At 46.5% G+C, this 26,781-nt stretch overlaps 1 protein-coding gene across 1 annotated transcript; it reads right to left on the bottom strand.

Moving 5' to 3' along the window:
• Window positions 1-6,133: 6,133 nt before the first annotated feature.
• Window positions 6,134-19,747, bottom strand: LOC144892847 (uncharacterized). The gene is made up of 3 exons (XM_078781175.1): window positions 19,503-19,747; window positions 14,327-14,425; window positions 6,134-6,969 (listed from the first exon to the last, which is right to left on the bottom strand). The coding sequence occupies exons 1-3, from the start codon at window positions 19,566-19,568 to the stop codon at window positions 6,745-6,747; spliced, it is 390 nt and encodes a 129-aa protein (XP_078637301.1). The 5' UTR covers window positions 19,569-19,747; the 3' UTR covers window positions 6,134-6,744.
• Window positions 19,748-26,781: the final 7,034 nt, after the last annotated feature.

Here is a 26,781-nt window from a genome sequence, read left to right as displayed (position 1 = left end):
TACAGTGGGGGTCAAAGGTCAACCTATGGCAAAAATATATAATTTTCTCACACTTTCTAATATATAGGCAAAATGCCATATAAAACTAACTTTACTGGTTCTAATTGCTTTTATTTATCAATCCTCACATAGAAGAGCAGTTTTTAGTGAGGGAAGATTGATGTAATACCCGTCTGTGGGCAATTAGTGAAGGGTGAAAATTAACCTTTTCTTCAAAAATACATAGAAATTGTGAAAAAAACCTCTGTTTTGTATTTGCCGGTACATGGAATTGTTAAGTGTGATGTTATAGCATACAGTATGCATTGGAAAATGTCTCCAAACCACCATGGTCAAGATTCCTAGTATTGTTTGAGACTTTATTCTGTTTGCCAACAACCTACGGATAACATAGTTTGAACCGGGGCTCGGACTACCTACACATCTTCATCATCATCCTGTGAATTGGTGCATGATCCCCTACAAGTGCAAGCACTAATGCAGGTCTTTTGTCCTGCACGGAAACAGCCGCATCTTTTTCCACAACCAGATGTGCAAAAGCAGCTCACAAGCTCCTTGCAAGCTTTTGGAAGAGGGCTCAGGGTCATCAAATTGGGAACGAGGTTTCCACGACTATCATTCTTCCATCCACTGGTTGTTGGATCAGGCAGATCTTGCACTGGGCTTAGTGACTCCTTCCAGACAAGGCATTGGCAGTTTGCTCGACGAATATGCATTTCCAGTGCATCCTTGGAGGGGGGAAGAGCATCGAGCGAACGCTTTCCTTGAAGGAACATTTCTCGGTGAACTTGATCAATTGCCGTAAGAGGGGTGGCTTTTAGGTACAGTTTGCACACAAACTTCTCAGCATCTTGGATCAATTGGTCACTGATGTTTATAGACCCCATCTTCTGGAGGCATGCTGACTCTTCAGTGAACACTTTCAACGCAGTCTTCTTCCCTATACCGGCGAACTGGCTGACTGTGTCACAACCTGTTAGTGCATGGAATGCAATAATTGTCTGAATTTGGTCTCCTGGTAGTGAGATCTGATGTATGGGGATGAAGGGACGTTGGGATTTCAATCCTGAACTGAACCACACCTCTGGAGATAGGTGATCTCGCAGGCCCAGTGCCACAACCAGGACGTCTGTGTCTCGGCATTGAAGGACACATCTCTGGTAGCCCTGTAGTGTCGCATCCCTGGCATGCAGGATGATCCTGGTGTCCGCCTCTTCATGGTTTGCGTTCATGGAGTTGGTGCTCCTGCCGGTAGAAATCCATACCCTCCTCAAATCCTCAAACCCGCCGGCAACAACTAATTCATATGTTGGCTGTAGCTCCTTCTCCGCCATCTCTATGAGAGATCCAGAAAGAAATGCTGCCAAGTCAGCCTTGTTGGCAGAGAGGCTGAGGAACGAGTTGAAGTTGGAGGGGAGCTTCACGTCCTTTGAACTGATGACACGGCTGATTGGGCGGGTTTTGCCGGCTCTTTTTTCCCTTGTGCCAGACTTGATGGAGACCTCCTGATACCGATCGAACACAACATCAACCCTGGAGTACATGGGACCAAAGCGGTTTAAGACACTGGTACAGAATACATTGCTCACATCTCCAAAAGTCTCTGATTTCTCAGGCTTGCCAATTGCTTGTATCAGTGCAGGGCCGACAATGATCAAGCAGGTTTTCGCTGTACTCTTGGGAAGGTTTTTTGACATTTCTATGTCCTTGGTCAGCATTTCTTGAAGCTGGGACTTGTCGGTAGAATGGAGTTTCCCATTGGTGTCTGCTAGTGCACGTGGGACTGATGAAAGCTCATGCCTCAGGATGTTAATCAGGTCTACATCTCTCCCTCCCTGTGCTGCCACAAACAGTCTTTGGATTAGATTCCTGTCAGCTTTGATCTCTTTCTGTTTGCCAGCTCCACTTGGTTGAATGCTTACTTTGTACATCCTGCTTATTGATGGTGTTTTGTTCCTAGATAACGTAGCATGAAAGTCTGTTGACTTCTCAATAAGGCGAGTGGAGACAAATGTTTCAACTAGGGATGCTCCTGTTTCACCAGCCTTGAGGACTTCTTCTTTGATGGAGTCTCAAACAATACTAGGAATCTTGACCATGGTGGTTTGGAGACATTTTCCAATGCATACTGCGTGCTATAACATCACACTTAACAATTCCATGTACCGGTAAATACAAAACAGAGGTTTTTTTCACAATTTCTATGTATTTTTGAAGAAAAGGTTAATTTTCACCCTTCACTAATTGCCCACAGAGGGGTATTACATCAATCTTCCCTCACTAAAAACTGCTCTTCTATGTGAGGATTGATAAATAAAAGCAATTAGAACCAGTAAATTTAGTTTTATATGGCATTTTGCCTATCTATTAGAAAGTGTGAGAAAATTATATATTTTTGCCATAGGTTGACCTTTGACCCCCACTGTAACCATGGTAACCCCTTAATTATATATATATATATTTAAAAATACTGAGATGCATTTTGTAGACAATATCATCAGCAACAAAATGATGTATAAAAACCCCATGTAGAGTAAAATGGCTGGGCGAATAAATGGGATATTGTTACAAACATCTCTTCTCTTTTTCAACACTTCGGTAATACTGATTTAGTAATAAATTTAAATATTTAGTAATTTAAATATTTGAATAATAAATTTAAAACTGCGGCAATAATAATAATAATAATAATAATAATAATTTATATAGCACTTTTCAAGAACAAACAAGTGAATCCTCTTGGATTGCGCTGAGGTTCGGGCATGGAATTTCTAGGAGGAAGTATAATTTGTATGCAATGAAAGTACATGTAATATGGGATCGAGTAAGATCGAGTAAGCTTCACCAGTGCGCGTGCGCGAATTTACGTCACGTCGGCAGCGAGAAGGGGTTCCCCAACACGAACCAATCAGGAACTGCCACGTCACACTTATATGATCTCAGAATTCCTGTGACAGGAATTCGCGTTACACTGGCTGGAAGTCATTCGCTAGAGGCGCTTCCTCAGCGCTAATAAATCGCAAAGTACTGAACAAGGGAAAATCAGTTGATAAAGTAAAAAAGAAAAAAGAAAAGAAAATCAAAGTGGAATAGAGGAAAATTACAAAAAAAACCCCAAATATCAAAGAAAAAATATAATCAAATTTCATTAAAAATATTATAACAATAGGTGGGGGGGGGGGGGGAGTACAATAATCATGCACATTTTACATGTCGCATATCAATTACTCTACAATGCAATACCCCTGATCTAATAGTAATTAATTACACACACACCCTTGTATATTGTTCAATCTTGTGTCATGGCTTGTGATGTGATGCTGTGCAGTAAGGGGCCGTCTATTTTGTGCACAAAAGTTGTAGGATTTTAACTTCCAAACCTATTGCCTGCAGACCCATTGCACGATGTCTTCAATTCTTTCCACACTCCCTGATCCTTCTCTGTTCTATTCCCTCCTCGATCCTCCCCCCAACCTCCACCGCCACCCCTCCGTCCCACACGACCAACCTTCCACACTCCCACTCTAATTTGGATTCATAATGAACAAGTGGTCGTTTCACATGGAAAAGCTTTGTTGGGTATTTCAAGCTGAATACCTAATATGCTCATGAAAACATTGCATTCGGACTTTGATGACCAATGCATTATTTTTTATAAGAATATAAAATTTGAGTCCTGATTCAGGGAAGAGTTTAAAGGATTGAGTTGATGCTAAAAAATGTTTTGTTGGTTTTCCATTTCGAAATGAGAAGTTTAAACAAAAATAACAAATTATTGATGTCACAATGCTGGTTTTTTTTTTTTTTTTTGGAAACGTTATGACTTGGAAGGTTATTTGAAATTTGCCCTGTCCTCTCTTCAGGAAAAATGTTCAAAAACGAGTCCTCCTTGAAAACGTCGATGCTGTTTTGTTGCCTGTTGATGAAATTGTGGATGGGGGGCAAAGGAATATTGACCTTGAAATGCAGAGAAGAAAAAAAAAGGGGGGGGGGAATTGTTGATGTTCCTTTGGTTCAGAAGTATTTTGCATCAATTGTATGAATGGGTAGTGTTTCCTCCTAAGCGTTTTGGGCCACACTTGGAGGCACTAGTGCCTCAATCATATAACATCTTTGCAACCATTCACACTGACAACCTTTGCACCTAACCACCACCACTGTACTCGTGTACTCGATGTAGGTACTCGTTCAACCGGCGAGCTGTACAAATTGATTGTCCTGTCTAGCAATGTCCGTCATCGTGCTTCCAGATATGTCAGCGAACCACGAGACTTTGTACTCACCCATCCTTCCAGGTTTTACTTTCTCTTTATTTATAGCTAGCATCTAGCCCCTAAACATAAAAAGCACAAATAATAGCCATTAATTTTGTTGCAAATCATAGGTGTGCCAGCTTGAAACTAAAGCGAAGTCGATAGCGCTATCTCAAATCCCCACGCTTCCCACCTAAAGTAAAGTTGAAAGATGGCAGAAAGTTCCACCGGGAATGACCCAATATCAAATTTTGAGTTAAAAACTATTTTCCTATTTTTATCCTTTATCCTAAGTCCCCACCTCCTGGGGAATGAACCAGGGGTCGAATCCAAGATATTGTTACTTATTTCATGCGACCCCAAATATTAATTGCATATACAAAGTTTGATCAAAACAAATGTTTTAAAATGTGCTTGTTATTGCATTTATTGGTACTTGGGCGTGCCCGCACGTACGGGCACGCCCGTACGTGCTTGCCCGTACGTGCGTGCAAAAAAACATGCGTGCAAACAACAACAACAAAAAAAAACTTTGAAACCACGTGGCAGTAACGACCACAGAACCCCCCCCTCTATTTACATGAAATGGTTTGGTCCATTCGCAACGACCACAGAACCCCCCCCCCCCCTCTATTTACATGAAATGGTTTGGTCCATTCGCAAAGCCAAAGCGAACGGCTTGCGAGTACGGTGACCATACCTTGGGAACCACTTGTCCGATTAATTTCAAACCTTGAAAAGGCACATCCTCGGGTCCCCAGCAATATACCTGGCAAGTTTCAAGTATATCGGACCGGTAGTTGTCGAGAAACAGCGGTCGCATACATACATACATACATACATACATACATACATACATACATACAGACAGACAGACACACACACACACAGAGATTACTGGAATTATAGATAGATGTGGTGATTGTGGTGATCATAACGACCAAGTTTGATGAATTTCCACACGACCTGTTGAGGAGATGAAATGGTGACAGACAGACAGACAGACAAAGCCGATTACACATATCCCCTCTTCCCCTTCCCCCCTTTTTTCTGAAAGTGTGGGGATAACTACAAAACACTAATACACACTGCATGGCAGATCAAACGGAAGACCAAATACAGTACTGCATTGAGGCAATCAGAAGGAACCTGAATAAGTAAAGAGCAAAGATGGAGTCATCAGAAAAGAGTTGTTGTTGTTGTTGTTGTTGTTGTTTTTTTGTTGTTGTTTTTTTTTTGTTTTTTTTTGTATACTGAATCGAGACTCGTGAAAGAGCTACGTTCAAAGGAGTTCTTCCCAAATTTGTGACAGGCATCTCAAGTGTTGGCTTAGCGGTTAGCGTGCAGGCTTGGGATCCTAGGATCCTGGGTTCAAATCCCGGTCGATCGCTGAATTAATGCCAGGGGGGTTCACTCAGCTTGTCATCCTTCTGAGGTCGGCAAATTGAGTACCAGCTTGCTGGGATGAATGATCACGGTGTGTACCTCGATTTAGAATAGGTACACCGTATCCCTGCCCATCGTAAGAGGTGACCAAGAGTTGGCGTCAGGAAGGGCATCCAGCCATAAAAACATTGCCTCAAACAGGGAACCATGATTGTCATGGGGCCCGCAAGGCTAACCCCTGCTCCAGCGGGGAAAATGGCCTTAAAACGATCATTCATTCATTCATTCTTGTGTAATGGCTTCCTCATCACTTGTTTATTCCCACATCGAAGTGGATCCTTTTAGCACGTTGATTTCCCAATGGAAAGTCTCTCAACGTTCGTGACAAAATTATGGATATAGACACGTATAGATATGGATTTATTCGTTTGAACTAAGAAATCTTCATGTATGGTTGTCACTCTTTTACATTCTTAGGCTGATAGAGGAGCAAGTTAAGACACTCTCCTCGATGAGCCTTAGCCAATGTAAAAACATAACTATGACTTGAAAAACATTATAAAAACATAACTATGACTTGAAAAACATCATAAAAACATAACTATGACTTGAAAAACAAAAACATAACTAAGAAAAACATTGCAAAAACATAACTATGACTTGAAAAACATTATAAAAACATAAGACTTGAAAAGCATTTTAAAAAACAACTATGACTTGAAAAACATAAAAAAACATAACTACGACTTGAAAAACATCATAAAAACATAACTATGACTTGAAAAACAAAAACATAATGAAGAAAAACATTGTAAAAACATAACTAAGAGTTTAGAAAACATTATAAAAACAAAACTAAGACTTGAAAAACATTATAAAGACAACTAAAACTTAAAAACCAGGAGTTAAGGGTTTGGAGGATTCATATTAATATTCAGTCTCATGTCATTTTGTGGATTAGTAATTGTGCACAGAACGTCTTCAATATCTTTCAGTGGTTTTATTTTTAACAACAGTAGCAATTTTTTAAATAAAATTTATTTGTTAAACAGGGCAAATGATTTACACAATGGTTATAGTTACAAGAGCCGAGTATATGAGGTAGTTATGTCGACACTTGTCCAGGTAAAATAGTGTTTTTTTCATCCTCCTCTTCCTGTTGAGGTCCCACAAGGTCGCTCTGAGTGCGGCTCATTCCAGAGGAAGCTTCAATAACTGCCACAGAGGTGCGTATGTTTCTTTTCAAAAAGACCCCTTCTGCTGACTCTTCGAAACCTGTACTTGTGCCAGCTTGAGGGGAATTACTCTGCTCTGTCAGTACAGAGTCTGCCTGCAATGAAGAAAATATGAGGGGAAATGAATTTGCTGCAAACTGCATTATTACCCACACACGCAAAGCAAAAAGCGGGGTTAAACAACTGGTTCACTTCTGTCTGTCTGTCCGTCCGTCCATCAGCCCGTCCGTCCACAAACATCAGTTTATGAACGAGTAACAACTTAATTTAAATTAAATGTTATATATTCGAGTACGAATTGGAACATGAATGGAAAAACAAACCTGTCGTTTTAGCAGTACTGTACTTTGGCTCTGAATTTGACCTGATCATACATGTGCAGAGGAGTTTTTTTTTTTTTTTTGCTCTGGCTGTCTGGCAGTCAAACAAAAATGAAAATCATTCCAAATAGGAAACTTAATGTTTTTAAAGATGTCATAAATGACACAAACAACACACATGAATAACGAATGTAACGTGTTAAATAAAGTGGTGTAAAGGACGCTGCATCAACAGGGGTAAAATTCCAAATTTTTGTTTTTTAACCACCTTTAAAATCTCTGCTTTATTTCAATTGAATTATATACTCAAATACTGTAGAACACAAATCACCTTCTTATCGCTTCCAAAAGCCATCAATTTTGCATAAACATGCACATGTTAAATAAGGTGGTGTATAAGACTGCATTAACGCTACTGGATGTCCAGAATTTTTTTTATAGGACCTTTAAAATAGTTAATTATTTAAATTGAAGTATAAACTTCAACACTGCACGGGGTAACGCGTTCTGTGAACTCGATAATTAATAACGCGGTTAATGTTGAATCTTACAAAAGGAGTGTTACAGAACCCTGTAAAGCAAATATGTAAACTCAACATGAAAATAAACTTATCAAATCTTTAGAAGGACATTCATTGAAATCCTCCACGCAAAAATGAAAAAGATTTGAACACAGGTAAAGTTCAGCTATCTTTACTAAACACATGTCAATAAACAAGAGGTTGCCTCAATTACAAAAAAGCAAAAAGCATGAACATCACAAGGGGTGGTGCAACAAAAGTCACAGCACTGCAACACAAAGGCATGCACCTGAATACAGTCAAAACAAAATGACTCAGGAATGGACACAACACTCCTAACAGTCAAGGACAGAATGAAAGCAGTCCTCAATATCGTGTGTGTCCTCCCTGAGCTGTGATGCAGGCTGTACACCTCTGACGCATGCTCAGTATCAGGCGTCTGATGAGGTCTTGGGGAAGTCTGTCCCACTCCTCCTGCAAGCCTGCAAGCATACTCCTGCAAGCATCCAAGGCATCACTTCAACACCCTGTTCCTGGAGGAAGTTGGTGGTCAAGCGAGCAGCATGGGGTCGAGCGTTGTCCTGCTGGAAAACTGAGATGTTAGGATGAGCCTGGATAAATGGTAGCAGATGAGGTCTCAAAACTTCATTGACATAACGCTGACTAGTGAGATTGCCTTCGATGATGATCCGAGGTGTCCGGAAACGGGTGAAAATGCTGGCCCATACCATCACACTGGGTCCTCCCCAACGATTGATCTGGCGAATACAGCATGATGCATACCTTTCCCCACCTCTGTGCCATACCCATTGACACCCATCAGCAGCATGGAGGCAAAATTTGGACTAATCTCTGAACAACACTGGACTCCACTGTTGCTGTGTCCAGTGGCGATGCTGCAGACACCATTTTAGTCTGTTCCGCCAATGCACTGCATTCAACATTGGACCTCTGCAAGGACGTCTTGTCACCAGGCCCCGACTTCTCAAGCGCCTCCGCACAGTAGAGACACTGATGCGGTTGTTGTGGTGACCTTTTGTCACTGCAGCTGTTTGCGTCGCAGGGCGGAAACGATCACAAAGATGCTGCAGTACAATCCAGCGGTCTTGGTTTGGGGTGGTTACCCGTGGTCTTCCTCTTCGTGGACCATCATTCACAGTTCCAGTTTCACCGTAATGCCTGGACAGGTTGGAAATCGCAGGCTGTGAGCAACCAAGACGTTGGGCAATTGTTCACTGGCTTACACCAGCCTCAAGCATCCCAATTGCCCTTAAAGGTTGTTCAGATGTCAGGCGTGGCATCTGAATTTTCTTGTTGGTTTCCCTGTCAGAAGCCTCTAGAGTCTAGACTCTAGAGTCTAGAGTGACTATAGACAGCAGTAAATGAATGTCTAACCATGAGAACTGAAGGATTTCATTATGAGGGTCATTATTTAAAGGGAAAGCTCCCTATACAGAACCACTCAAGCATGCCATTGTTGATCAACCAGGTGATTGAAGTGAAGTTCTCGTTACATAATCAGCTATTACAATTGAAGTGTTTGTAAAGCTGCACATTTCAAAAAATGAAAGTGATAAGTTTATTTTGATGTTCCGTATATATTTAAAAATAAAAAAAGAATCTGATAAGAAACCAAGAATGATTTTAGGAAAATTTCATTTTAGAAACTACATGATTTGAATCCATCAGCATACTAGGTATGCAAGCAATACGCGATTTTCACAATATGCGACAATGAATGTTAAACGAGGTCTTTTGCACATGCGCTGTGTGTGTTTTCAGTGACTCAGTTTGACTCGACAGGCACTTTTAACCTGCCATTGCTAGCGTGAAATCTGTAATTCAAATAGTATTTTAAATATAATTTCCAGCATTTAGACAAAAGAGTGGTAATTTCAAAATGGTTAACCATCATTTTTCTGTTTCTGAATGCAAATGAGAATGATATGAGAAATATCCATGGATGAGAGGTGTCGAGTTAATCCCATTTCCTGTTAGTACTAGCAAATGACAATATTGGATATAATATTTCCTCTTCTCCAATGACTTGATCTCTGATCATCAATTTGGTTTCAGACCAGGTCACTCTACTCTGGACATGCTGCTTCTGCTGTCTCAACAATGGATGGAGGTCCTCAATGCCAAACAGGAAATTAGAGCTGTCTCCCTCGACATATCACGTGCCTTCGATACGGTCTGGCACCCCGCTCTGCTCACCAAACTCTCCTCCTTTGGTATCCATGGAAATCTCCACGCATGGCTGGCGGACTTCCTCTGTAGTCGGCGTCAACGTGTGGCCCTGAATGGGTTTCTCTCATCTCCTCTTCCTGTTCAGGCTGGAGTTCCCCAAGGCAGTGTTCTGGGCCCTGTGCTTTTTCTGGTCTTCATCAATGATCTCTCTGACTCTCTTGAAAATCCTCTCTATCTCTTTGCTGATGACTCCACTCTCTGCCGCTCCAGTCCTCTTCCCTCAGATCGGCAGTCTGCAGCCTCCTCACTCTCTGAAGACTTGGACAAAATCACAGACTGGTCAAACAAGTGGAACATGTCTTTCAATCCTGACAAATCTCACACTCTTACTATGTCTCTCCGAAAAGATCGACTGGACAACCCTCCCATCTACTTTCTCAACAATCCTCTCCAAGAGGTTCTGTCGCTCAAGCTTTTGGGTCTCACTATCTGCCATGATCTTTCTTGGGAAAACCACATTTCCAAGCTGGCCTCCAAAGCCAGTCGCCGACTGGGCATCCTCCGTCGTGCGAAGTCCTTCCTCGGCACACCTGAGCTCCTCACCACATACAAGGCTTTCATCCGCAGCTCAATGGAATACTGTTCTCCCCTATGGGCTGGTGCTCCTGCCTCACACCTAGCTCGGCTTCACGCTGTTGAAACCAAAGCTTTCAGAATTATTGGAATCTCCCACGATGAAGCTATCTATGAGGGCCTTTCACTCACTTACCGCAGGCAGGTAGGTGGTCTTTCCGTCTTCTACCGACTCCTCTCCAGCCTTGCACCCCCAGCTCTCTCTGTGCTCTGTCCCCCAAATATTCCTACAGGTCGCACAAGATCTGCCAGCAACCCTCTGATGGTTAAACTGCCGAAATCTCGGCTCTCTGCTCACCTTCACTCTTTCAGTCCTCTTTTATCCCGCCTCTGGAACAAACTCCCTCACTCTCTTCAATCCCACTCCTCCCTCCAGGTCTTTAAAACAGCTGTTCACCACCATCTCTTATCTTCCCCCATCCAAAACCTTGATCTTTTCTACCCCCGCTAATTCACCCCAGATCCACCTTGTTTGAAATTCCAACTTCTTTCCTGGAAGTCCTGGCAGTGTCCATATGTTTTATACTTCTCCCACCCCCCCCCCTTCCCATGCCCCCACCCCAAAGCCCTCGCCCTCTCTCAGATCTCTCGATGTCTCCATGTCTCTCGGTCCCTGCTCTCAAATCTTGTCTACCGCTCCCGATGTTATATGTTTTATGTGTCGGTTTGTCTTTATGTGTGATTAATGTTCACTCTTTCACGAGCCTCGATCTTGTATACAGAAAAAAAATATATCTATCTATAATTCCAGTAATCTCTGTGTGTATGTTTGTATGTTTGTATGTTTGTATGTTTGTATGTATGTATGTATGTATGTATGTATGTATGTTTGTCTGTGACCGCTGTTTCGCGACAACTACCGGTCCGATATACTTGCAACTTGCCAGGTATATTGCTGGGGACCCGAGGATGTGCCTTTTCAAGGTTTCATATTAATCGGACAAGTAGTTAGCGAGCTATGGCGATTTCTTTACCAAACTCCGCAAGCCGTTCGCTTTGGACCAAACCATTGCATGTAAATAGAGGGGGGGGATTGTCACCGTACTCGCAAGCCGTTCGCTTTGGACCAAACCATTTCATGTAAATAGAGGGGGGGGGGGGATTGTCACCGTACTCGCAAGCCGTTCGCTTTGGACCAAACCATTTCATGTAAATAGAGGGGGGGGATATAATTTTAGATATAGATATAGTACGGGCATGCCCTAGTATAAAAAAATCACACTAACACACACACACACACACACACACACACACACACACACACATACACACACACACACACACACACACACACACACACACACACACACACACACACACACACACACACTTCTCCTCTCCTTTAATATAACAGCCAGCACTCTCAGCCCATATGGCTTCCACTCTCTCCTCCCGCTCCTCCTCCCAAACGTGATTAATTGTAGATATCATCATTTTAATTTTGTGCATCTAACGCTGTGCATCGTCAAGCCCCAGATATGAACTTCCCATCTGTGTTAAGAAGCACCCACACTATATACGGTGTCTCCTCCTTGAAAGTCTGCCTGAATGTTGGGAATGATAGCATTGTCTTTCCTATTGCAGATGTCCATCAAATAAATCACCAAGTCTGCCATGTTCACACGAGGTAATCCCACATGGTTCAAAGTCCACTCACGGACATTATAACTGGCACGGGCCCTCATCGTTGGGAGTTATTGGATTACTGGCTGCAAAAATCCTCTATATCTCTTTGCTGATGACTCCACTCTCTGCCGCTTCATACCTCATCCCTCAGATCGGCAGTCTGCAACCGCCTCACTCGCTGCAGACCTGGACAAAATCACAAACTGGTCAAAAAAGTGGAACATGTCTTTCAATCCTGACAAATCTCACACTCTCAGTATGTCTCTCCGAAAAGATCGTCTGGAAAACCCTCCCATCTACTTTCTGAACAACCCTCTCCAAGAACTTCTGTCACTCAAGCTTTTGGGTCTCACTATCTGCTATGATCTTTCCTGGGAAAACCACATTTCCAAGCTGGCCTCCAAAGCAGGTCGCCGACTGGGCATCCTCCGTTGTGCGAAGTCCTTTCTTGGCACACCTGAGCTCCTCACCACATGCAAAGCTTTCATTCGCAGCTTGATGGAATACTGCTCTCCACTTTGGGCTGGTGCTCCTGCCTCACACCTAGCTCAGCTACACACTGTAGAAACCAAAGCTTTCAGAATCATTGAGATCTCCCGCGATGAAGCCGATTCAGAGGGTCTTTCACTCGCTCACCGCAAGCAGGTTGGTGGTCTTTTTGTCTTCTACCGACTCCTCTCCGGCCCAGCTCCCTCAGCTCTGTCTGTGCTGTGTCCCCCCAAATATTCATACAGGTCACACAAGATCTGCCAGCAACCCTCTTATGGTAAAACTGCCAAAATCAAGACTCTCTGCTCACCTTCACTCTTTAATTCCTCTTTTCTCCCACCTCTGGAACAAACTCCCACACTCTCTTCAATCCCACTCCTCCCTCCAGGTCTTTAAAACAGCTGTTCACCACCATCTTTTATCTTAAACTCACCTTTAAAGCCCCCATCCAAAATCTTGATCTTTTATACCCCCGTTAATTCACCCCAGATCCACCTTTTTGAAATACTGACTTCTTTCCTGGAAGTCCTAGTAGTGTCCATTAGTTTTATATCTCCCACACACCCCCCTTCCCCTGCCCTCTCCCCCAAGCCCTCATCCTTCCACAGATCTCCCGATGTCCCTCTTCTCTACTGTTGTTGTGATTGTGTGCTTCCCTCTCTCTCCCCATCTTGTCTCCCGCTCCCTTTATTATATGTTTTATGTGTCTGTTTATGTTTTTTGTGATTAATGTTAGCTCTTACACGAACTTCGATCTTGTGAACAAAAAAAATGAAAAATATATCAACTTTTTGGGCGAGTTGATCAGAAAGTTCTCCAAACTTTTGTTGTGCAGAGGCATCTCTCACAAGAGATGGCATCTCTCACAAGAGATGGCAAGGCATCTCTCACAAGTATGCAGTCTGTCAAATTCTTTTTAAAAATATCTCCCTGGTCTTTCACCGTTCTCCCAGTTGTCGGTTGACAGCTGGTGATATTTCACTTCATGTTTTTATTTGGTCTTTTTTGCAATCGTTGGTTTGTTGCTGTTTAGTTTTCATGTGTGACACCTATTCACAACTGTTTTTTTGTTTTTTTTACAAGGTGGGTTCGGGATCCCTTTCTGGCTTGCTGTCTTCGTGTTTGCATACCAATTGCATTTGGTTGTCTTTTGAACTTTTCATGTACCCCTCCAATTCTTCAGTTGTCATTCTGTGCATTTGTTGATCTCCATCAGGCCACTACCTCCTCGTCTCGGCAGGTACATTCTCGGGATGCCTTGGTTTTTGTAGAACAATTTGTGGATAGTGAGGAGTTTCCTTGTTTTGATATCTAGTTTGTTGATTTCCACTTGTGGCCAGTTTATTATTCCGCAGCTATATTGGAACACTGGTACTGCAAGCTGGTTTATGGCTTTGATTTTGTTTCTTGGTGAGAGGTATGTTTTTAGGATCAGCTTCATTCTACGTCGGTATTCTTTGGTAATTGTTTTGTGCATTTGTTTGTGACATATTTGTTAGCTCTCTTAATCTCTTATACACCAAGGTATTCGCATGATGCTTCATTTTTTCGCATTTGTATTAATTGTTGTATTTAGGTCGATTTTTATGTCAACTTATGTCTACTGAAGTTATGTTATGCTTGTGATCCAGGAACCCGACACAACAACTATGCAAAAAGTGCAGAGAACTTACCATGCGATGCATGGGCCGCAAGTTACACACCAGGCTGTCGTTCTGAACACTGTAGTCTATATGACCCAACAGCCAGTATGTGCACATTGGTCCTTTGCCCTAAGATAAATCAGAAAAAAATGTAACATTAATGAAATTGTTTGTTTGGCTGTGAGCAGAATATCTCAAAACATTATGGATGGATTTTGACAACATTTGGTGAACAGGTTGGATGTGTGACAAGGACGAAATGATTAGACTAGAAAGTTGCCTGTACCCACAAGGGATTCTTTATGGGGTAGGCATTGAAGTGGCAAAAATGTAAACGGCATCTTCCGTCATCGAGCCGGCAAGCTGGGAGCAACAATTCACATTTATTGCCACAGCTGATGCAGTTTAAATGCTCTAATGGCGACGAGGTGTTCCATTTGAAACTGTTTGTTCGATATATTTAGCTTTTTGATGCCTAGCACTATATTTCAAAAGGGATATCAAAGAGGACAACAGAACGTTCTGATCACATAAAAAGCGAGAGAATGGAAAACTTGTTGCTTCTAAAATATTCAACTAAAGCGCAGCGTTACGCGCGCTGCTTGTGAGCAAGGAGGAAGCGGACAAGCGGTAACATATAAACGTCTTTATTGTAAGACTACACTGTAACACTGAACTGCTCCAGGCTGGTCGCCCGGTGTATATCATGAGGCCACGCCTACCCCTCGGGCGTGGCCACCGCCCACTTGGTGCGTGGAATGATGTCACCACGCCAGTGGGTTTTTGTGTCCGCCACATGCGCCCCCCCAGAATTCCCGCGCACCTGGAGGGCCAGTTTGCGGGGCAGACGAATGACCCGGCCGAAGCGCCCCCTGGCGATCGGCGGCGTCCGGGGTGCAGGGATGCCAGGTGGGATGCCCCTGGCTGCCCCTGGGATGGGTGCAGGACCGGGGGGCGGCGTGGCGGCGGGGCTGGGCGGTGCCGGGGGTCCGCCCGCAGGAGGGCGGCCCCGACGTGGGGGTCGGGCCACTGGCGGTGGATGGTCCACATCGAGGTGGGCCGGCTTGAGGCGGTCTACCGAAACGCGGTCAGGAGTACCGCCGATGTCCAGGGTGAAGTGCTTCGCCCCGGTCTCCAGCACGCGGAAAGGCCCGTCGTACGGGGGCCGCAGTGGTGTCCGATGGGCATCGTGGCGGACGAAGACGTACTCCGCCGTGCGAAGCTCCGGGGCGACGTGCGTCGGTGGGTGCCCATGGCATGCCGTTGGCACCGGGGCGAACCTCTGGGCGGTCTCTTGCAGAGCGGAGCGCTGCTGTGCCGTGGACCATGGTGCCGTGGAGTTGGGGAGGAACTCGCCCGGCACCCGCAGCGGTTGCCCGAAGACCAACTCCGCCGCGGATGCGCGCAGGTCCTCCTTGGGCGCCGTCCGGAGGCCCAGCAGGACCCAGGGGAGCCTGTCGACCCAGCCGCCGTCGCGGAGGGTGGCCCGGAGCGCGGCCTTCAATGAGTGGTGAAATCGCTCACACAGGCCGTTAGCCTGGGGGTGGTAGGCCGTGGTTCGGTGCAGCCGGACCACGAGCCCCTGCGCAACCGCCCCCCAGAGCTCCGAGGTGAACTGGGGGCCGCGGTCGGATGAGATGTCTGAGGGGGCGCCGAACCGGGCGACCCAGGTGGCGATGAAAGCCTGCGCGACATCGGCCGCCGTTGTCGACGCCAAGGCCACGGCCTCCGGCCACCGGGTGGTGCGGTCCACCATGGTGAGGACGTAGGTGAAACCCCGCGAGGGGGGCAGAGGTCCCACCAGGTCCACGTGGACGTGGTCAAACCGGCGTTCCGGCACCGTGAACGGGGCCAACGGGGCCTGGGTGTGCCGGTGCACCTTGGCGCGCTGGCACGCGAGGCACGTCCTGGCCCAGCCGCGGACGGCCTTCCGGAGGCCATGCCAGACGAACTTGTCGGCGATCAGCCTTTGGGAGGCCCTCGCGCCCCGGGTGGGACAGGCCGGGGATGGCGTCAAACACCTGGCGCTGCCAGCCCGCGGGCACAATGGGGCGAGGACGCCCGAGGGAGACGTCGCACAAGAGGGCCGCGCCCGCGCCGTCGAACGGCACCTCGGTGACGCGGAGGCCCGTGACGGCGGTCCGCAAGGCCTGGACGTCGGGGTCAGCGGCCTGGTCCGCTGCCATCCGGGCATAGTCGATGCCGAGGTGGACTGCGTGGGCGACGGCCCGGGAAAGGCAATCCGCCACCGGGTTGTCCTTCCCCGCGACGTGCTGGATGTCCGTCGTGTACTCGGACACGGCCGAGAGGTGACGCTGCTGCCGGGCCGACCACGGCTCGGTGACCTTGCCCATCGCGAAGATCAGTGGCTTGTGGTCGACGAAGGCAGTGAACGCCCGGCCCTCGAGCAGATGGCGGAAGTGCCTGACCGCCAAGTGAAGTCCGAGCAACTCACGGTCGAAGGTACTGTAACGGCGTTCGGGCGGGCGAAGCTGCCGGCTAAAGAACGCCAGCGGTTGCCAAGCTCCACGCACCCATTGCTCATGCACCACGCTCACCGCGTAGTCTGAGGCATCGGTGGTGAGGGCGATCGGTGCATCGGGCGCCGGGTGCGCGAGCATGGTGGCGTTAGCCAAGGCGAGCTTCGTGCCCGTGAACGCCGTGTCCATCTGCTCGGTCCAGGTAACGTCGCCTTTGCCCGGCTTACCTCGGAGAGCTTCGTGCAGGGGGCGCAGGAGCTGGGCGATACGGGGCAGGAACCGATGGTAAAAGTTCACCATGCCCAGGAACTCCTGCAGCCCTCTGATCGTGCGGGGGCGCGGAAACCCCTTCACCGCCTCCACCTTGGCCGGCAGGGGGACGGCTCCGTGCCTGGTGACACGGTGCCCCAGAAAATCGATTGTGGCGGCGCCGAACCGGCACTTTGCGGGGTTCACAATCAGGCCATGCTGGCCCAGGCGTTCGAAGAACGTGCGGAGGTGGCGTAGGTGCTCTTCGCGGGACGTGCTGGCGACGAGGATATCGTCCAGGTAGACGTAGACAAAATCCAAGTCGCGCAGGACGCTGTCCAACAGTCGCTGGAACGCCTGAGCTGCATTCTTCAGACCGAAGGGCATGCGCAGGAACTCGAAGAGTCCGAATGGCGTGATGACCGCCGTCTTTGGGACGTCCTCCGGCCTGACGGGGACCTGATGGTAGCCGCATATGAGGTCCACCTTCGAGAAGAAGGACCTGCCCGCCAAATGGGCGGAAAAGTCCTGAATGTGGGGGACGGGGTAGCGGTCGGGAGTCGTGGCGTCATTGAGACGGCGATAGTCCCCGCACGGTCGCCATCCCCCGCCGGGCTTCGGCACGATGTGCAGCGGCGACGCCCAAGCGCTCTCTGAGCGCCGAACGATGCCGAGTCGCTCCAGGGTAGCGAAACTCCGCTTTTGCCACCGCCAGCTTCGTCGGCTCGAGGCGGCGTGCCCGGGCGTAGACCGGTGGCCCGACGGTGGGGATGTGATGGGCCACCCCGTGCTTGACGGCCCCCGCCGAGAAGGTGGGCCGCATGGGGGCTGGGAAGCCGGCGAGGAGGCGGGTGAATGCGTCCGCTGCCGGAAGCGTACAGACCAACGTGGCCGGAACCGAATCGTTTGGCAAGCCGCTTGGCAAGCCGCTCGTTGAGCTGGGCAACGCACAAGCGAGCGAGCTGAACGTCTCGGCCTGGACAAGCCGTCTGCGCTTGATGTCGACCAGGAGCCCATTAGCGCACAGGAAGCCCGCGCCAAGCAGTGCCATGGGCACGTCGGCGGTGACGAACGTCCATCGGAAAACCTGCCCTCCAAACCGCAGAGAGAGGCAGCGTTTTCCGTACGTACGGATGGGCGTCCCGTTCGCGGCAAGCAGCGCGGGGCCCCCACCCACGGCGTGCTTGTCTGACGTGCCGGCGGGAATGACACTCACCTGTGCTCCCGTGTCGCACAGGTAACGGCGCCCAGAGAAGGTGTCCGTTATGAACAGCAGGCTGCTCGAACGGCCGGCGCTCATCGCCACTATTGAGCGCCGGCCCGGGCGTTTCCCGACCCGTTGAAGGAGCACGGCGGATGACACCGCCGAGCTTCGTGGCCGAACTTGGCGTGGAACCAGCACCAGGTGGTGGAGCTGGAGGAGCGTGGCTGGCTCCGCCAGGCCGGTGGAGTTGGCGGGTTTCCCCGCGGTGGCGGTTTTCGCCGCGGCGGTGGGCGGGGCGTGGCGGCGTTCACGAGGTGCGTATCAGCATGCTGCTGAACATCAGCGTGCTGTAGAAGCTGATGCTGTGGAACATGCTGCTGAACATCAGCGTCGAGGGCCGTGACGGCCACGCCAACGCTCGCCCGCGTGTCCGAAGCGGCGAAGTACTTGTCCGCCTCGGCCGCCAATGCTCGGGGTTCCGTTAGCCCGGTCCCGGCCAACTCGAGGCGAACCTGCGCTGGAAGTTGGCGACGGAAAAGCGCCCGGAATAGCGAACCGGGGGCTTCGTCGCCCAACAGTGACAGCATATGGTCCATTCGGACCGACGGGCACGTCTCACCGAGCTCGGGGAGGTCCAGGAGGCGGTCGGCCCGTGCGTCGTCCGTGAGGCTGAACGTGGCTAGGAGTAGCCGCTTGAGTGCCTCGTACTTGTGGCCTTTCGGTGGGTGGCGAAGGACGGACACAACTCGAGCGGCCGTGCCGGGCCCGAGGGAGGCGACGACGTGGCAATAGCGCGTGTCATCGCCGGTGAGGCGCCGAAGCTGAAATTGGGCTTCGGCCTGGACGAGCCAGACTTCGGCCTGAGCCTCCCAAAATTCCGGAAGTTTGACGAAGTCGGCCATGGCGATGGCGTCGCGTGTGGAAGGATCGCTCCGGCAGATCCAACGTCGAGGGTCACCAGTAAAGCGCGGCGTTACGCGCGCTGCTTGTGAGCAAGGAGGAAGCGGACAAGCGGTAACATATAAACGTCTTTATTGTAAGACTACACTGTAACACTGAACTGCTCCGGGCTGGTCGCCCGGTGTATATCATGAGGCCATGCCTACCCCTCGGGCGTGGCCACCGCCCACTTGGTGCGTGGAATGATGTCACCACGCCAGTGGGCTTTTGTGTCCGCCACACAACGTTAATTTGCCAAGGAATATCAACTTCTCCAAAAGCCAGGAAAACGGTTTCATTGCCATTACATGGAATTATACTTATTGAGAATTACCTTTACATCAATCTCTCCGCGATACTCAATGTTATAGCCTGAGTCACTGGACAGCTCCTGAAGCATAGCAGCAGAGATCTGGATTTTTTGGGCTTGGAATAAAAATTGGGGTGGGTGGAGGGGTAGTATTCAAATGGGGGAGGGAGTGGATAGTATTCAAAAACATAAAAACAAAATATTCGTTTGTCAACTGACTAGCAAGATGGATTTATCAAGTACAGTGCATTCAGAAAGTATTCAGACCCCTTCACTTTTTTCACATTTTGTTATGTTGCAGCCTTATGCTGAAATCGTTTAAATTCATTTTATCCCTCATCAATCGACACTCAATACCCCATAATGACAAAGAGAAAACAGGATTTTAGAAAGTTTTGCAAATTTATTAAAAAGAAAAAACTGAAATATCACATTTACATACTGTATGTATATAACAATCCATTCCTGTTCTGAAGCCATTCCAGTGTTGTTTTGGCTGTATGCTTGGGGTCATTGTCCTGTTGGAATGCAAATCTTCACCGCAGTCTCTTGCACTCTGAGGGTTCTCCTCAAGGATTTGCCTGTATGTGGCTCCATTCATTGTTCTCTCTATCCTTACAAGTCTCACAATCTCTGCCACTGAAAAGCATCCTCATAGCATGATGCTGCCACTATGCTTCACAATAGTGATAGTGTTAGATGGGTGATGAGCTGCGTTCGGCTTCCACCAGACGTAGCGTTTTGCATTCAAGCCAAAGAGTTCAATTTTTGTCTCATCAGACCACAGAATATTTTGCGTCATGGTCTCAGAGTCTTTCACCTGCCTTTTTTGCAAACTCCAGGTGTGCTGTCATGTGCCTTTGCGTAGGAGTGGCTTCTTTCTGACCTCTCTCCTATAAAGTCTGGACTTGTGAAGTGCTGCAGAAACTGTTGTCCTTCCAGCAGGTTGTCCCATCTCAGCCAAGGAACTCTGTAGTTCCGTCAGAGTGGTCATTGGTTCTTGGTCACCTCCCTGATCAAGGTCAGACGGCCAGCTCTAGGAAAAGTCTGGGTAGTTCCATATTCTTTATATTTCCCAATGATGGAGCTTGCTGTGCTCTTGGGAACTTTCAACACTCTAGAAATTGTTTTATGCCATTCCCCAGATCTATGCCTCCTCACAATTCTATCTTGGAGTGCTTGGAGTGCTGTTCCTTAAACCTCATGGTGGAGTTTCTACTCTGACATGTGCTGTCAACTGTAGGACCTTGTATATAAAGGTGTGTTTCTTTCTAATTCATGTCCGATCAATTGAAAGGGCCACAGGTGGACTCCAATCAAGTTGTGGAGACATCTCAAGGATGATCAAAGAAAATTGGATGCACCTGAGCTCAATTTGGAGTGTCATAATACTTATTAACTAAAGGGTTTGAATACTTATTTACTCAAGACATTTCAGCTTTTCCTTTTTTAAATTACTTTGTAAAAAGTTTCTAAAAAAAAATTGCACTTTGACATTATGGTGTATTATGTGTGGATTAGTGTCAATAAATCTCAATTTCAATCCATTCTAAATTCAGGCTGTAACACAACAAAATGTGAAAAAGTCAAGGGGTGTGAATACTTTCTGAAGGCACTGTAGATTTTGGTGGCTCTTAAAAAAAATTAATGCTGTTCTGCCACTGTTCCAATAGCACCACAATAGTGTGTATAGGTAAAACACATTTTAGGAAAGAGGTCTTTAGTGTAGCAGCATAGCAAACCTGTTGTGCATTTTGTGATACAAGCACCAAATTTGGCACAAATGTACATTAATATGTTGCGAACATTTTCAGATATTGGGCCACTTGAAATTCCGTAATTGTTTTTTTCAAATTTTTTCAAATTTCGTAATTTCAAATTTTTCGGGTGACACCGTCACAATTTCGGTCTTCGAGGCCGGCCGATATAGTGGGGCGGCTTAGCCCAAATGTTCAAAAGAATTGTGCATTTTGTGATACAAGCACCAAATTTGGCACAAATGTACATTAATATGTTGCGAACATTGTGTGGTCAGTAATGAAGACGAGAGTCTGAATTACATGGATGCAAAAGACCTTGTGAACCAGTGAAGCAAATACACGGGTAAGCATGAATTAAATCTAGGGCATGATATAATTTCCATGATGTTTACCTCTACACTCAATGGTGGAAGGAGGTAATGTTTTGATCCCAGCTTGTCTGTATGTCTGTTTGTCTGTTAGTCCACAAAATTCCAAACAAAGCTTGTAGTAGTGGTAGTTGTAGTGGTAGTGGTGATAACAGAAATTGTTATATAGAACTGAACTTATATTATTATTATATGCAGAAAATAACTTCATTTCTATATGCCCTGCAGTGGACAGGTTAATTGGTTTATGCACTGAAGGGGTCACCCTGGTGTGCACTGCTGTGTTCTGCCTCACTGAGTTGTTCAGGTATGATGTACTCAGCACAGGCTTCCGGTCGGCCCGGAGGTGGGGGTGCGGGGCCTGTCACGGAACGTCAAAACAAACGGCCTGCCGGGGCCGCCCAAAAGTCGGGCGTGAGGGGCGCGTCCACTAATGGAACGCCTCTCGCTTCCCAGATCGAGGGCCACGTGGTCAGGAGAACCTCGTCCCTTCCGGTCACACTTTGCCTATCGGCCGGCCTCGAAGACCGAAATTGTGACGGTGTCACCCGAAAAATTTGAAATTACGAAATTTGAAAAAATTTGAAAAACAAAATTACGGAATTTCAAGTGGCCCAATATCTGAAAATGTTCGCAACATATTAATGTACATTTGTGCCAAATTTGGTGCTTGTATCACAAAATGCACAATTCTTTTGAATATTTGGGCTAAGCCGCCCCACTACTTGTCTAAATAAGGAGTTCTCGTTTTTATAAGTATGCCAGCAACGACAGTTTACTCGATTGTATTTCTGCTTTTATTTACACAGGAAGAAAAAAAAGAAAAAAAAAGAATCAAAAAGCAAGAATGAAGAAAGTAAAGGAAAATTCAGATAAAATAGGCATGCTTATAAAAATGCAAGTATTTTCAGGTGATGGGATACGTCACAAGTCCTCTGACAGTAAAGCAGGGTGTGTTTTGGGTAATGTCACGTACGCAGACTGCTCGACTCCATACGTGACGCTGTGTTCACTGTATCTCCAAACAAACAGTAACGTGGCATCTTGTGACCCACCACACCTGCTACACATGGACCTGATAAAACAAATTGAGAAACAGCTTTATATTCAGAATTTCAAATTTCTAATAAATGAGAAATTTCTGAATGGCTCCATAGTAGCCTGTCTTGTCCTGTATTAGTAAAACCTTACTCACCTTAAATATACAATTTAATTGTTTTTTTAATGTAACAGAAGAATATATTTGAGGTTAATGCTCATAGAAGAGCTGTGGAATCATCCATAATAATTATACAAGAGAAAGTGTGTGTGTGTGTGTGTGTGTGTGTGTGTGTGTGTGTGTGTGTGTGTGTGTGTGTGTGTGTGTGTGTGTGTGTCCATCCTCCATAACTCCAAAACCATGAAACCTAGGGCCCCAAACTTTTAACACACGTTTTAAAGATAATTAATGGCCTTATTAAATGAAAACAAAAACAGGTTTTTTCCCTGGTCAGCGTGCTCTCTCTCGCAGGGGTCTTAATCCGCCATTTTTTTCAGCCTACCCTCCTGAAAAAGCCGTGCCGATTTTCCACGATGACCTCTCATGGACTCTTAAAGTATATAATCGAAATAGATTTGAGATTTTAAGATCGGATCTCCTAGACTATCTGTCGGACTATCTAGCTAGACGATCTAGATCGGAAATAATTGTTGAAATTTGGAGTAGAATCTAAGAATGTTAAGAAATTAGCATTGTTTTTGTTTTTGCAGGTGTGTCCCATTACCAATCAACTACCTATCACTTGTCAAGCCACATGTTCCTTATCAACTGTTTAGTTGGAGTGCATATATATTAGGTTAGATTTGGTGGTGTAATGGTTAGAGCATCTGCTTTGAATCTGAGAGGTCGGCAGTTCGAACTCTGGCCGAGTCAGACCAAATACTTCAAGAATGTTACGTGCTGCTTCCTTGGTTGACACAACATTTAAAAGGAAGGCAATTTGCAAACTACCCAGACCCAGTATATAACCCTTGCCAGGAAACCGTTTTGGCAGCACAAACACTCTTGTTCACAATTAATTCCACGTTCTTGTGGAGTTGGCCAAGGGGAGCTTGGCCCGTGTCTTTCACTAAGCAGCTAGCTATAGGCCTGACATTCGACTAACCATCATTTTCCACTAACCAGCGTTTGGAATTTGGCCATGTTGCATGTAAGCAAGTGTGGCTCTGTAAAGAGTATGATACATCATCATCATCATCTTGCTCACAGAAGTGAAGGTAGTCCTGTAGATATTCCGGTCCACACTATGGGTGGTATCGGTAATTGGTTAGTTTGGTGGTTGGTGCAGGATGGAGTGCTCATGATTGGTTGATGGCATCATTAAAATCCATAACGTACAAGGGAGTAAAGCTCGACTATAGGTAAATGTAAATCTAGACGAAAGTAACCAGATTGCTATAACTTGCCAAGCTAGCCGTTCCTTATCAACAATTTCATAGGAGTGCTTTCTTGACAGCTTCAGTGCTCAAGCCACTTGGCGAGCGCTCTACAAGCTGATTGGTAATGGAACACACCACTGGATTGCTGATGAGAACGAGTTATGAGACCCTGATCTTCTACCAACTCGACTATATTGTAGCATAGAATACATTTTTATACGTTTTTTTTTTTTTTTTTTTTTTTTTTTTTTTGTATACAAGATCGAGGCTCGTGAAAGAGCGAAGTTGATATCTGAACACAACTATGAGAGGTACCCTTTTAACATTCCATGTTTTGAAATGTTTTATATGATTTGATGAAAGATGCCGATAAAATTGTTTTTTGGTTGGAACTGCAAATTGAGTTTTTATGGCTGTCTGGAACGTGGGGCAATGCCGTCTGAAACAGCATTTGTCTGTCCGTAAGTATTGTTACGGTCCGCGGTTAAGGATGTTGTTTGCCGAGCGAAGGCACCGCGATCTAACAGTTTTCCCCGATTCACCCGATTCACCCAGACGTTGGCCGTATCGCGCCACAGCTATTCAATCAGGGAAAAAACAAAGACGACGGATGTGAAGAAAAGGAATAAGAAGACGAAACAAAGGTTGAAAATACTACTAAATTTATTTACTATTTACAGGCTCAAAATAACCAAGGAGAAGGAAAGATAAGAAAATAATATACAGAAGCTATTAGAGACACAGGGAAAATACTAGCTTATACAGACTTAATTACCTACCCAGGACAGAACAAACAAAACAAACTCACGTACGCAAATGGGGAACTTGCAGGCAGGAATGGCTGGAAGGAGAGGAAAGTCCAATGGGTCTGGCAGCACGATCCGCGCGTTGACGCAGCCGCCGTTTCTTCACGGCCCTGCTCCAAACTGCCGTCCAGGCCCCAAACGGCTGTCGAGTCTTGTTGCTGCTGTAGACGCTGCTGCTGGCGAGCAAGGTGACGAATAGCAGGCTTTGTGCTTCCCTGGATGATCTTCTGCTTTTGGACCTCACAACTCAGCTCTTGTCATAGCTCATCTCTCATCTCAGTAAAAGCTCATCTCCCGACGACCCAGCTCTTTGCTTTGCACCTCACCACGCAGCTCAGCTCAGCCTTGGACCTTTTTGCAACTCTCTTTTGGGGAACGTCCCACGGCGGGTTATATAGGCCCCGCCCCTCAACCTTCACGAACCTCCTTGATGTTTCTCACCACACCCTCTCCAAGTCCAACCCCTTGTTCGTGGTTGGTTGAGTGGGGCTGACTCACTCCTCCCCTCTATGACGAGGTGGGGACCCGCCTTTCTTCCCCAACCCTGCCTCGTGGTCAATGGCGGCAATTGGAGGGGATGTAATTGCCAATTTGAGGCTTGGCCATTATGAATGGGGAAATGGAGGTTTTTGGGAATGGGAATGAAGGGAATCTATCTCTTTTACTTGGTGCAATGGAGTGTCATGTTACTGGAAGACAAGGCCTTACTCTAAAACACATAATAAGGATATAAACTACTGAACAAGGGTCTTATAGTGTCCTGCAATGTGGTGTTTCATGGAATTAACTACCGGGACGCCCTTTTTACCTTTACACAACTCTGGAGGCCGGAGGGGCCATATCCAACCAATGTTACACAACAATTTACCACAATACAATACACACAATCAAAAAAATGCAATCCTCATATCCACAACACTGCACCCTCCTCCTCTTAGGCACGTCCCGGGCCTATAACTTTAAATTAGTGTGACACGTAGGTGTAGTTCCCTCTACTTTTAACCTGACCCTGAGTGCGACAGTTTTAAAACATAGATAAATATGTCCCGCTGCTCCATTGCACCCTGCCTAACAGACTCACGCCCACAGTTAACCGAATTGCGGAATGGTCTTCAAACTATACACTGACGGTGGGGAGCATTATTTACAGTGACGCTATTTTATTTACAAAACGCAACCCAGGACCTGTGATTGTTCTTTCTGGGGGGGGGAGACAGTCTGCTCTGCATCGACGCACCATTAAAGCACCCAAAATTTACCACAATGGGTGTGGGTACCTCTCTCTTTCAACTGTCATCATGCCAGTTGGCTGGGTGTGGGTACCTCTCTCACCAGCCATGGCTCCTCAGCAAAGGACTTCTGCGACTCACTGGGACTGACACAATCTGTCAATTTCCCGACCCGGATCTCAGTCAACGGAACATCTTCTCTTCTGGACTTGGTTATGACTAACTTCCCTGAAAATGTCTGCTGCTCTTCTTCTGCTCCGATCGGATCATCTGATCATGTCCTTGTTAAAGTGGACATCTCTCTGACCATCCTCAGGGAGCCTACTCAGCGTCGACGAGTCTGGCATTTCACTCAGGCCAACTGGCACGGTCTTCAAGCAGCCATCAATCATCTGGACTGGTCTCCCATCTCTACCACCTCTGACATCAACTCATCCTGGGAATTCTTCCAAAGTAAATTGCTCTCTCTCATGCACAGATTTATCCCATCTCGTCTTCAGTTGTCATACCCTTCCTCCCGTCCATGGTACACGGAATCTTGTGGTGAGGCTGTTGCCCAGAAACAACTTGCCTTCGTCTCCTGGAAAGCAAATCCAACGGAAGGAAATCTCATTTCCTTTCACAAAGCCCGAAACAAGTGATGTGTCCACCCTCAGGAGAGCCAGGAAACAATATCTCTCCATTCTCAAGACCGAACTCTCTTATCTGTCTCCCTCTTCCAA

The sequence above is a fragment of the Myxine glutinosa genome, chromosome 7 (assembly GCF_964187855.1).
Source record: "Myxine glutinosa chromosome 7, kmMyxGlut1.1, whole genome shotgun sequence".
NCBI lineage: Eukaryota > Metazoa > Chordata > Myxini > Myxiniformes > Myxinidae > Myxine > Myxine glutinosa.
This window is presented reverse-complemented; position numbering and strand designations above follow the sequence as displayed.